The sequence below is a fragment of the Nilaparvata lugens genome, chromosome 2 (genome assembly GCF_014356525.2).
Source record: "Nilaparvata lugens isolate BPH chromosome 2, ASM1435652v1, whole genome shotgun sequence".
NCBI lineage: Eukaryota > Metazoa > Arthropoda > Insecta > Hemiptera > Delphacidae > Nilaparvata > Nilaparvata lugens.
Genome location: NC_052505.1, coordinates 58,471,938 through 58,485,224, shown reverse-complemented (window position 1 = coordinate 58,485,224; position 13,287 = coordinate 58,471,938). Strand labels below are relative to the sequence as shown.

Genomic DNA, 13,287 nt, shown 5'->3' with positions numbered 1-13,287 from the left:
AATTAAGTGGAAAAGATTGAGCATGAGAATCTCTACAATTAACGTTTATTAACATTTCCACCTAAAATTAAAAATAAGCTCGAAATTCGAGAAAATGTGATTATCCAATTGCAAACTGTTGGCAACTGTTGATTCTATTAAAATTATTCACTATGAAGAGATAGTAGACCTCGTGTGTCTCCAGCGTTATTGCCCTGTCACCAGCTGGCTCAAAAATCTTTGAATAGTAGACTTGAGATGCGCGGGAACACTAGCGTCAGGTGATCAATTTTCATAATGGCAAGGAAAGTTGTGTGAGTGCGCCACACCAGATTTTTAAAATATGCAGTTGATTGTATATTTCAACAGAGTTGAATGTGTTGTTCAAACTGAGGTGATAGCAACGCAACTAATCATCACACTTACTGACAACGATTTTTGGGTAACCAAGTATCATCATAGAGAAACAATAGCGTAAGTAGATATCCCATGGCATAGGGCGTTTATGTCGCAACTTTCACTGTTATCTCAAGCCGATTACTGTCGATTATTATCGATTTTTACTGTTTTGACCGGGTAAGAGTGTATGAACGGCACAATATGAGAGACTACCAGCGTCATAAAGCTTCACAGGAAAGAACTACGTGGACTATCAGCTTGAGATAACAGTAAAAGTTGCGACATAAACGCCCTATACCAAGGATATCTACTTATGCTATTGTTTCTCTATGGTATTATGGAAATGTATTTGAATGAAACTTGGAACGGTCCTATATATGATAACATTTTCATCAAGGGAGAGCACCTTTTCCGATACAAAATTGTCACATGACAGTGACGAGACTTTATTAATATATTATTCAAGTTATATTCAGCAAGCAATATTTTTGTTTGTATGATGGATCTCAAAAACGATTATAACGGCTTTGGTAGAATTCAGGTTATAAATATTTTACAAAAATAATCTGATCATTCAATTCCCGTAGCGAAGCACGCTTTAAAGGAACTCTTTAAAATTCAAATTGTATTGTTCATGGGCTCAACCCTTCATTATAAAATTCATTTAATAATTATTGAACAAACAATATTCTTCTATGATTTTTATTAAATTTAAATAAATGCAACTTGTCATCACATATTGTTCCTTAGTGACCCTGTTTTCAGCCTTGCTTATAGCTTATTTATTTGCTAATATCATATTCATTTAGAGGTCAATAGTAACCATCATCGAGTTACTGGATCTTCAGGAAACGTAGTACAATAATCCTTTGATTGTCAGGAAAATAATGCAGTATACTAGACATTTTTTCCAAATTTCGTGTCTGGTTCAAGACAAGGGTAAGTGGCTCAACCAGCAAGAACCACACACCAAGCAGGTTTCTTTCCCAAAACAGGAGTTAACAAATGCCGTCACCGACAGGAGACACCACAATACAGGAAAGCTGCTAAAATTATTTTATTTTTATTATTTTGTGGAAAATCACATTGAATAGCTGAAAATCTCATCAAAGCTTTATTTTTTACAGACTTCTATCTCTACAGAAGCGTTTTTCTTACAATTCTAGCAAACATAATCAATCATTCCAAATCCAAATCACAATATTTATCCATCAATTCCTTTTATCCAAGATCAGCAATACCCTCGAATGAAGAACATTACTATATAGTTTACTTGAAGTAAAGATGAAAGGTGAAGATTCACCTTACAATAATTTGGATGAATCTTCATGCAAAGGATACACAAAATGATCAATTTTGATAATTCAGTCTTACAAATTATCTTGGTTGAAAGTAGCCTACATGCAATTCTCTTACAGTTTTTATTCTTCATTTTATCAATTTATGACATTTTTCACAGGTCTGAAAAAGAAACATTCCGCAAACATGTATTCATATTATTGACAACTTTTAAACTACATCTTAATTGATTGTAAAAAAATGAAATATTATTCTTGACTGGGAAGGAAAGTTATTGCAGACTTGCAAATCTATTCATAATTCAGGTTTATATCAACAACCCTAATTGACATCTTTTAATAAAATCAGTAGGCTATCCCTACAATCTTACTCATACATTCGTTTACAAAACATCTTGGAATACCAACATTTATTATTTGACACATTCGATTCGAAACTTTCTCGATAATTGTGGTTTACTTACTACTCTGCATTACCAGCAGAGTCCAATAATTTTAGGAACTGGTCAGCAGCAATATCAGCCAATAGAGAACATTCCAACAAAGCCTTCTGCTTTTTCAGGTTCGCTATCAAAGCACTTTGCTTTTTGAGAGCGTCAAGCAACTCGCATTTCTGTTTTCCAACTTCATTCAGTGCCTTTTCGGTTTCCTCCCTTCTTGCAATGTCAGCACTGAGCTTCTCGCGATTCTCTTTCTCAGCGTTTTTTGCTGATTCCTTTATCCGCTCACTTTCGCCCAAAACTCGGTTGAGTTTGCTCTCTACATTCGAAGCTTCCGCCGTTTTTTGTTTCAATTCTCGTTTGAGAGCGGTCAACTCTTTTTTGAGCGTCGCGTTCTCAGCATCGCTTATCTTCAACTTATCAGTGAGCGTCACAGTCAACTTTTCTTTCTTCTTCAGAGTCTCTCTGGCCGCATTCAAACTCAGCTGAGTTTGACTTGACTCCTCGAGCGCCTTTTTCAGATCGTCCTGCACGGATTTGCACTGTTCGGTACGCTTGCCGTATTCGTCCCGCAGCGAATTCAAAGAATCGCGCATCGATTTCACCTTCGCCTGTAGGAATCTGATGTGTGACTCGCTGATGCTGCCTGTCGTCTTGGCTGTTGTTAACTCTTCCTCCTTTTTCAAATCTTCCAGCTGTGAAATCAATACAACAGTCATGAGTTTTTCATTGTTTAAGATGAGTGCAGTCGAAAGTCAAAAAGTGTTTGAAATTTGACATAGAAAAATTTACTGTTTGAAAATTTAAAGAAAAAATTACATTGAAACAAATGGAAATTGTTGAAATTAAATTCGAGAACAGTAACAATTTTTCTATAAAAACATTACATGTCATCCTATAATATTCCTCCTAGTCATCCTATAATATTGAAAATTATTATAAAAATTCATCAATAGCATTTGTTATACGTTTCCAAACAATATTTCAAAGTATAGAATATCAAAATTACTTTTGATTTAGCTTTATAATTTAAAGGAAAATATCTCAATGGAAAGTTTAATATATATAAAGAATAGTTTTTGAAATTGCACATAAATCTAATAGATAGAAAAATTCAATTTTTTATTGCATAAAAAAAATTTAGTATGTTGAATAAAAACATTTTTTTTAAATGAATTGATGAACTGTTACATTTAATTTTCACATAAAATTTCAATAAATCAAAAAATGTTCATTTCTCTCACTATTGACGCGGTTGATTTTATCGATTCAAATTTTGGAAAACAGTCCGTTAAGGCACTCAGTATGAATTTCAGTTAAGTGTGACTCCAGTGTGATGACATCAGTGTTGGGCTGATCCGAATACTCGTAGTGTTGGGCTGATACTTGTAGTCGACTGATGCATACCAAACTCGATACAGGTGACATCTCAGTTAGCATTGCCTCATGCTTGTAGTAGACGGCTGCATACCAAACTCAATACAGGTGACATCTCAGTTAGCATTGCCTCATGCTTGTAGTAGACGGCTGCATACCAAACTCGATACAGAGTCACGTAAATTTTGTATCATATAATTATACAATGTACATTTCAGGCTTGAAATGACAATGTAATTTGTTTTTTGGAAAAGAGATAGACGCTGCATACAGGATTAACTTAGGTGAGGATTAATTTAGGTAAGGTTTGGTTTTATGATATTTTCAGCTTTCAAGGTTTAGAGTTCTGCATACAGGAATAATTTAGGAGAGGATTTTTTGAATCAATTCTTTCATGATACTGTGACTGTTATTCTGAATTCAAAGTTGTGAGTGTGAACATGGATGGCAATTACCGCTCCAGGTGATGTGGTAGTGTTGAAGTTTGAGTTACATGGTCAGCAATAGGCGTTGGCATTGTCATTGGCGTATGCATTGGTGTCGGCATTGGCGTTGGCATTGTCGTAGGCATTGGCATCAACATTGGCGCAGGCATTTGTATAGATATCAGCGTAGATATTGGCGTTGATAGTCAATTAATGAGTCACACTTGTTCGAAAATCACCCAAATGTTCTTAACACTCTTCATGGCGTTCACTTGTTGTTGATTTCGAGATTCACGTGATAATTATTTCGTTGTTAATGTCCACGCTGTACCTGTTATCTTAAAATGCTTATAAACTGAAAAGAGAATTTTGATTAGGCTACCAATACAATCTAATACACATGAAAATCATTTACAATTATATATTCAATATAAAAATGAAATTTGTTAACATCTTATTATACAGTCAACAATACATAAATTGTGAAATTTCCTCAAACTCAATGGAGACATCAATTACAGAATTTTAATGAAAAAAATAATTTCATTTCTATTTATTCACTGTTCAAATATTTTATGAAAAGCAAATTATTCAATATATATATATATTTTTTTTTCAGATTACGTCCCGAAGACTCCAGTCATGGAGTATAAGACAAGTCATGTTATTACATAATAATTCTAACACTAAGTAGTTCAACCTAGTTTAGGTTTGAAAGGAATTCTTGTACACTATAAAAAGCTCTATCAACTAAATATTTTTTCATTTGTTTTTTGAAAATCTTCAAATCATCATTACTTTTCAAGATTTGAGGTAGCTTGTTATAAAATTTCCTACCAATATAATCTGGTTTTTGTTCAAATAACCTACTATTGTGAGCCATTATATGATAATCTGCTCTGTTTCGCGTATTATACTCATGAACATCTGAATTCTGGATCACACCACTCGTTTTCACATGCATTACAACTTCATATACATACAAAGATGGCACAGTTAATAGACCAAGCATTTTAAATAAAGGCCTACAAGAGTCTAACCTATTCACTTCCTCTATACATCTGAGTGCCTTCTTTTGAATCTTAAACACTCTGTCCATATTTTGTTGAGATGAATTACCCCATACTAAAATAGCATACCTAATATGAGATAGTATAAGTCCATGGTAAGCAGTTAACAGTAGTTTTTTATCATTCAGCCTAGCAAGCTGCCGCAGGACAAATACCCCAGATGATATCTTATTACATATCCTCTCAATGTGAGGATGCCATGTTAATTTCCTGTCCAATAAAATTCCCAAGAATGCTACTTTCTCTTCTTGGACTAATTCATTTTCCTCTACAAACACATTTATTTCTCTATCCTCTACTGAATTATATTTACTTTTGAATTGTAGGAATTGACATTTCTTACTATTTATTGTTAATTGCCTTTGCTTCAAGAATTGGACAATTGACTGTACTCCAGTAAAAGCATTTATTTCTAGACTATCTAATAAATAATTGTTAAAGATAAGCGATGTGTCATCAGCAAACAACAGAGCTCTGTGATCTTTTAACTCTTTTGGTAATTGGTTCACATACAACAGAAACAGTAAGGGACCCAGAATTGAGCCTTGAGGTACTCCAGCCTGGACCTCCAGTTTTTGAGATTTAATTTTTACTATTTCATTCCCATCCACCTTGGTAAGCTCAACACACTGGTTTCTACCTATGAGATATGATTCAAACCATTTTAGTTCTACACCATTCACACCTACAGTTTTTAGTATTTCCAATAATATTCTATGGTTCACACAATCAAAAGCTTTGGATAATCAAGAAATATTGCGACTGCCTTCTCACCTGAATCTATTATATCTATTAGTCTTTCAACAAGGGATACTATTGCAGTCTTAGTAGATTTCCCTTTCTGGAACCCATGCTGTTCATCACATATGAAATTAATTTCTTCCAGGTGCATCAATAACCTATTTAAAACTACTCTTTCAAAATTTTACTTATTACATTTAGAATACTAATGGGTCTATAATTTTCAACTCTTTCAGAATCACCGCTCTTGAAAATTGGCAAAATTTTTCCTTGTTTCAGATCATCAGGGAAAATACCCTGCTCTAGTGAAGTATTAAGGAGATGCAATAAAGGGTCCAGTAATTCATTTTCACATTCTTTCAAAATTTTGCTTGAGACCCCATCCAATCCTACTGTTTTTTTGTTATTCAAATTTTTGATTATTCTTGACAACTCATCTCTTGATAATGGATGAAATTTAAATACCTTTTCAATTGGCTCAGCATTTAATGTAGTTGTATTATAAGTATTAGTGTTCAGTGACTTTTGGAGATTATATGCAACCTGTTGATAATATTTATTGAAAAAGTTACAAATGTCTATACTATCATCCATATAATTTCCATGTTCATCGATTATCCTAGGGTTATTAGTAACTGTATCTTTTTGAGCTGCTCTCCTATTTCTATTAATTACCTCCCAAACAGCAGAGTTAAAATTGGTACTAGTTGTTAATATTTCAGCTGTTTTCTTACACTTAGCTTTCCTCACTTCTTTTGCATAGTTTCTCTTTAGACATTTGTATTTGACTTCACTCGGAACATACCTCACTAATTTAAATTCCTCATAAGCTTCCCTAACAATATTTCTTTGAGTAAGGATATCTTCTGTTATCCATTCATCTACTTTGTTTAATTCACTTTTTACTTTGACTTTTTTATTCTGCCTGGCAAAATCGGTATTGAAATCTCCTACTACTATAACATTTGTGAAAGGAGCGGTTGTAATTTCCAAAAGTGTATGGAGCAGCTCACAAAATTTTTGCCAGTCTCCATTTGGTGACCTATAGATACCTAACACTGCTACCTCAAATCGATCATCAATTTTTAACCTTAGTCCCGTCACCTCTAAATCCATCTCAACAGAAAATCTCTTTACAAAATCCAGTTCATAAGTTTGGGTATGTTTAGCATTGCTAGTGAATATACAAGAGGGCATAGAAGAATATACTCTTGACAAGAGGGGGGTATTTGTAATATTACATTTTTTCTTGATTGGAATCGAATCTTCAATTCGAGATCTATAAAACTTTATAGTAAATATCAGAGTCATCGATATACGGACAACTTTTTGACTGAGAATTTATCGTAAATGATTGTGTTGCATGTTCAATGGTATCACTGAAAAAACAAACTCTGTAAACAGAGTTAACAGAATTAACAGATAATATAGAGGATATATAAAATTTAAAATAACAGTTTCAAAATAAAGTTTTATTGAGAACAAATATAAAATGTGAATTCTAAACTTGTAATTTATAATTTTTTGGTGACGTGTCCATAACGTCGACACTGGTTTGAGGTGTCTACAAAGCTTTGCTCTGTTCCTTGTAGCTAGGCTTCCTTCTTTTCTCTGAGAAATGGTGGCTGGCTATGGAAAGTGTTTTGTGCTCTCTGAATATTTTTCTGTTTAATTGAAATTTATAATGTTTTGAATTGAGTTTTAAACAGTTTTATGGTGTTCTAAGTTTGTGTATTTTGATCTGTGTGTATACAAGCCTATAGCCATTGTTTTCAACTATATAAATTGGATAAGTATTTAGCTTGTAGTGACTTTAGATGCTTAAGCGTGTAAGATAATTATTGTTCTTTGTGTATTTGTGTAGTGTATTGCCAAAATTCGTCTGAAGATTATAAGTTCATTTGCTCTGAAAACTGGATTTCTCATTCATAGGCGATAGATCCATTCATAGTTTACCAAGAATCTATTACGTTGGAGCCGATAAATTTCCTTAGGTTAATAGGTGAGACATGCTATCCAACCGATTTAGGAGAAATTGGTAGCACGGCAATTGTTATAATATTTCTCAAACGGCTGTTTATGTGGCACAAATTTTGTAACCTAATATGTTGTAAATCTGAAGTTGAAAATGATACTGTACAGCGTGAACCAGAACAAATATGCCCCAGACTACCATGTACTTAGTTTATAATACTTAAATATAATATATGTTTTTTATTTCTTTGAAGCTGAGGGCAGCTTCACTCTTAGGGGGGAGGAGTTACATCTGGTAACACCTAATATTATTGCTGACGCTATATTCCATTGTAATGATCGATCATAGTACTTTTAGTCAGTCTACTGCCAAACTTCACCGAGAGCACTTCTCTCTTTTTCGATGTATATTTTATAATTATGTGTTTGAAAATAAAGTTTTCTTTTTAAAAAGGTGTTTGGTTACCCCAGATCTATAACTGTGGATTAATCAAAGGCTTTCGATACAATACCACATGATAGAATTTGCAACAAATTGGAGAAGTATGGTTTCAGAGGTCATTCATTAAAGTTCATAAGAAGTTACTTGGAAGATAGATTCCAAATTTTAACAATAAATAACAATAAAAGTATAGAGAAACTGTCATCTTACGGTCTTCCCCAGGGAACTGTACTTTCACCAATATTTTTCATTCTCTATGTAAATGATTTGCTGAATATTAAGCTAAAAAATGGGAGAATTTCATCTTTTGCTGATGATTTAGTTATTATATTTTCAGAAAATAATTGGAATGATACTTTCATTGTTGCAGAGCAAGATATGGATATTGTGAGGAATTGTATGGACTCTAATGCTTCGAGTTTAAATGTAGAAAAAACCAATTACATAGCTTTTTCAGCAAAATAGAGAGGGTGAACCTAACAATCAATATAAGTTTAAAATCCATTCAAACTGTTCTTCAATAAATCAACCAAACATTGATAGATGTTCCTGCCCTGTTATTAATAGGAAATCAAACCTCAAATATCTTGGTATATGGATCGATGAGTGTCTCAAATGGGACATCAAATGAGAAATTATACTCGTGAATTACATGTTCACTGTCACAGTTGTGTGCGAATCCAGCTTTAAGGTCCAATTCCTTAAGTCCAAGACCAGACGTTTGACAATATCTACAGTTTGGTTCCTATGTAAGAGACTAAAATACCTATCTTATAAATTTTATGAATTGAAAAATGTGCTATCTTTCTCAGAATGCAAACAGGTATATACGGCACTAGTAGAATCCCTAATGCGATATGGTTTAATAGTTTGGGGTGGGACTTTCGATACCCATATTAAAAACCTTTTTCTAATACAAAAATTCATCATAAAGACAATTTTAAAGAAACCTAGAACTTATGATATTAAGATTTTGTTCAGTGAATTTGATGTTAAAACTATACGACAGTTATATCTTAGTTGCATAACAAATAACAGTTTTAAATACGAGCATAATTTCCCTCTAGCCGATGACATAAATTATAATCTTAGACCTAATACAATAAGAAAATATGAAATATATATAACACCAACTCAGCTCTTCTTAGAAGGCAACTCTACTACATTAGCAGTAAATTCATAAATATACTAGAAAGTGAGTTTCCACTATTGCCTAAAGAAGGAATAACAGAGGTTATGACTTAGAGAGTCAGTAATGAGATAATATTTTTTGTGTTGATTACTAATGTTGATTGCCATAGATGCAAAATAATGATTAATAATGTTGATTGCCATAGATGCAGATGATTACTTATGAATATTGATTGCCTTTGAAGCAAAATATTATTGATGTTTTGAATGATTTCTTGTAAATATTTTGCTTTTTATACAATATTTGAACAAAACATTAAAATGAAAATTTATAAATGTGTCCACATAAATAATTTTGAATCCCTGAATGATAAATCATAAATGTGAAATGAATTTGCTATAAATGCTATAAATGGAATGTTATACTAAATGATAATGAAATGCATATATATTGTATTATGAAATGATTGTGAATAGAAGACCAATTGTCTGAAATATCATTGAAATATGTATTGAAATCATTTTTGTTGTGATGATCTGATGTTTTTTACAATTTTGATAATGATACAGAGTGTAATGAAATTTATGTAACATGTATTTGTTTATGTTCTAAATTTTGTAGAATGGATTAAATTTTGTTATTTGAACAGTGAATAAATGGAAATGAAATTTTTTTTATTAAAATTTTGTAATTGATGTTTCCAAATTTCACAATAATTGCTGACTGTATAATAAGATGTTAACAAATTTCATTTTTATATTGATTATATACTTAGAAATAATTTTCATGTGGATTAGATTTTATTGGTAGCCTAATGAAAATTTTCTTTTTAGTTTATAAGCATTTCAAGATAACAGGTACAGTGTGGACATTAACATCGAAATAATTATCACCTGAATCTCGAAATCAGCATCAAGTGAATGCTATGAAGAGTGTTAAGAACATTCGGGTGATTTTTGAACTAGTGTGACTCATTAATTGACTATCAGCACCAATGTCAATGCCAATGTCAATGACAATAACTACACCAATGTCTATGCTAATGCCTGCGCCAATGTCGATGCCAATGCCAACACCAATATCTACACAAATAACTACGCCAATATCTACGCTGATGCTTATGCCAATGTCAACACCAATAACTACACCGATGTCTATGCCAATGCCTGCGCCAATGTCGATGCCAATGCCAATGCCAATATCTACACTGATTGCTACGCCAATGCCTGCACCAATGTAGATGCCAATGCCAACGCCAATATCTACACCGATGTCTACGTCAATGCCTGTGCCAATGTCGATGCCAATGCTAACGCCAATATCTACACCAATAACTACGCCAATGTCTACGCCAATGCCTGTGCCGATGCCAATGCCTGCACCAATGTTGATGCCAATGCCTATGACAATGCCAACGCCAATGCCAACACCAAAGCATATGTCAATGACAATGCCAACTCCTATTGCTGACCATGTAACTCAAACTTCAACACTACCACATTGCCTGGAGGTAATTGCCATCCATGTTCACATTCACAACTTTGAATTCAGAATAACATCACAGTATCATGAAAGAATTGATTCAAAAAATCCTCTCCTAGATATCCCTGTATGCAGAACTCTAAACCTTGAAAGCTGAAAATATCAAAAAACCAAACCTTACCTAAATTAATCCTCATCTAAGTTAATCCTGTATGCAGCATCTATCTCTTTTCCAAAGAACAAATTACATTGACATTTCAAGCCTGGAATGTACATTGTATAATTATATGATACAAAATTTGCGTGACTCTGTATCGAGTTTGGTATGCAGCCGTCTACTACTAACAAGCATGAGGCAATGCTAACTGAGATGTCACCTGTATTGAGTTTGGTATGCATCAGTCGACTACAAGTATCAGCCCAAGACTATGAGTATTTGGATCAGCCCAACACTGATGTCTTCACACTGGAGTCACACTTAACTGAAATTCATACTGAGTGCCTTAACAGACTGTTCTCCAAAATTTGCATCGATAAAATCAACCGCGTCAATAGTGAGAGAAATGAACATTTTTTGATTTATTGAAATTTTATGTGAAAATTGAATGTAACAATTCATCAATTCATTTAAAAAAAAAAAAATTTTTTATTCAACATACTAATTTTTTTTTATGCAATAAAAAATTGAATTTTTCCATCTATTAGATTTATGTGCAATTGGGGGGGAGTGCCCCCTCTGCCCAACAAAATGCACCATCAACGACCTGTGGCAGGGAAATGCCTCTGGCATTTCGGTGGCACAATACTGGACACGACAACTTTAATGCCTCAATGCTCGGACACGAAAAAAGTAAAGTATTGAATTTTTCCATCTATTAGATTTATGTGCAATTTCAAAAACTATTCTTTATATATATTAAATTTTCTGTTGAGATATTTCCCTTAAATAATTATGAAGCTAAATCAAAAGTAATTTTAATATTCTATACTTTGAAATATTGTTCGGAAATGTATAACAAATGCTATTGATGAATTTTTATAATAATTTTCACTTATAGTTGACATGTAATGTTTTTATAGAAAAAATTGTTACTGTTCTCAAATTTAATTTCAACAATTTCCATTTGTTTCAATGTAATTTTTTTTCTTTAAATTCTCAAACAGTAAAATTTTTATGTCAAGAGGGGGGTATTTGTAATATTACATTTTTTCTCGATTAAAATCGAATCTTCAATTCGAGATCTATAAAACTTGATAGTAAATATCAGAGTAATCGATATGCGGACAACTTTTTAACTGAGAATTTATCGTAAATAATTGTGTTGCACATTACATGGTATCACCGTAACTGAGTTGACAGAATTAACAGATGAATAGATCATTATAAATATAGAGGATATATATAAATTCAAAATAACAGTTTTGAAATAAAGTTTTATTGAGAACAAATGTGAAATGTAAATTCTAAACTTGTAATTTTTAATTTTTTGGAATTTAATATCGGTGACGTGTTCATGATGTCGACACTGGTTTTGAGGTGGGGCTTTGCTCTGTACTTGTTAGAGCTCTCTCTCTAAAAAAATGGTGGCTGGCTATGTGTTCTGATTTTGTGTTCTCTGAATATTTTTCTGTTTAAGTGAATTTTTAATGTTTTAAATTGAGTTTTGAATAGTTTTATGGTGTTCTAATTTTGTATAAAATTGTTTGGTGTGTCTACAAGCCTATAGCCATTGTTTTTTCAACTATAAAAATGGATAAGTATTCAGCTTGTAATGATGTTAGATGCTTAAGTATGTAAGGTATTGTTTTATGAATTTGTTCTGGCCAGAGAATTCAAATTTTAGCGCCAGAATGCCAGACTATAGTTCTTCCAATAGCAGGCATGTGTTTGTGCCGTCGCAGACCGTCCTGCCGCTTGGCATTGTGGATTTTTTTGAAAGGTTTCAGTCTTGTTTCGTCAGCCCGTCTTGTTGCAAGACCAAAATTGTGTGTTTGTCATGTAATTTCGATCGGAAATTTCTTGTAAATAATTGTTTGAGTGTTGTGTGTGTGAATTATGAATATAACAGCGTAGATAGTATTGAATTGAATTAATTTGAATCGGATTTGAATTTATAAAGAATCCAGTTTGAGCTTTGTTCGAAACACAGTGTATGACCTGCAAGTTGAACACAGAATCAACGAGAAGGCAGCCCATAAGCAAATAACCTGTCTATTCCCCGATTTCGTCCCACCCTGAACCTGACCAGAACACCTAATAAAGGCTTCGAAGGGCAAGTAGTCAAGATTGGAATAAATCTGGTGAGTTTTTGCTCTTTTTTATTGTTCATTAATGCAGAGTTTAACTGTACAAATAACCTGGCTCAAATTGAAGATTAAATTTTACCCCTTGTTTGTATTTGATTATTTGAATAGTAAATTACAGTCCTCTGGTAGCCCTAGCCTGAGCTTTGTTCAGAAATTTCTTGATCCTGCCAGGCCGGGATGAATTTGAATTTGTAATTTGTTGATTGATTCACACACATTGG

General features: G+C 32.9%; 1 protein-coding gene across 2 annotated transcripts in view; it reads right to left on the bottom strand.

Moving 5' to 3' along the window:
- Positions 1-1,478: 1,478 nt before the first annotated feature.
- LOC111048802 (immune-associated nucleotide-binding protein 13) overlaps positions 1,479-13,287 on the bottom strand; it is a 67,015-nt gene continuing 55,206 nt past the window's right edge. For both annotated transcript variants that reach the window (XM_022334783.2, XM_022334785.2), the window contains exon 4: positions 1,479-2,811. In XM_022334783.2, the coding sequence (XP_022190475.2) occupies positions 2,140-2,811 (672 nt within the window). In that variant the 3' untranslated portion in view covers positions 1,479-2,139. The remainder of the gene's footprint in view (positions 2,812-13,287) is intronic.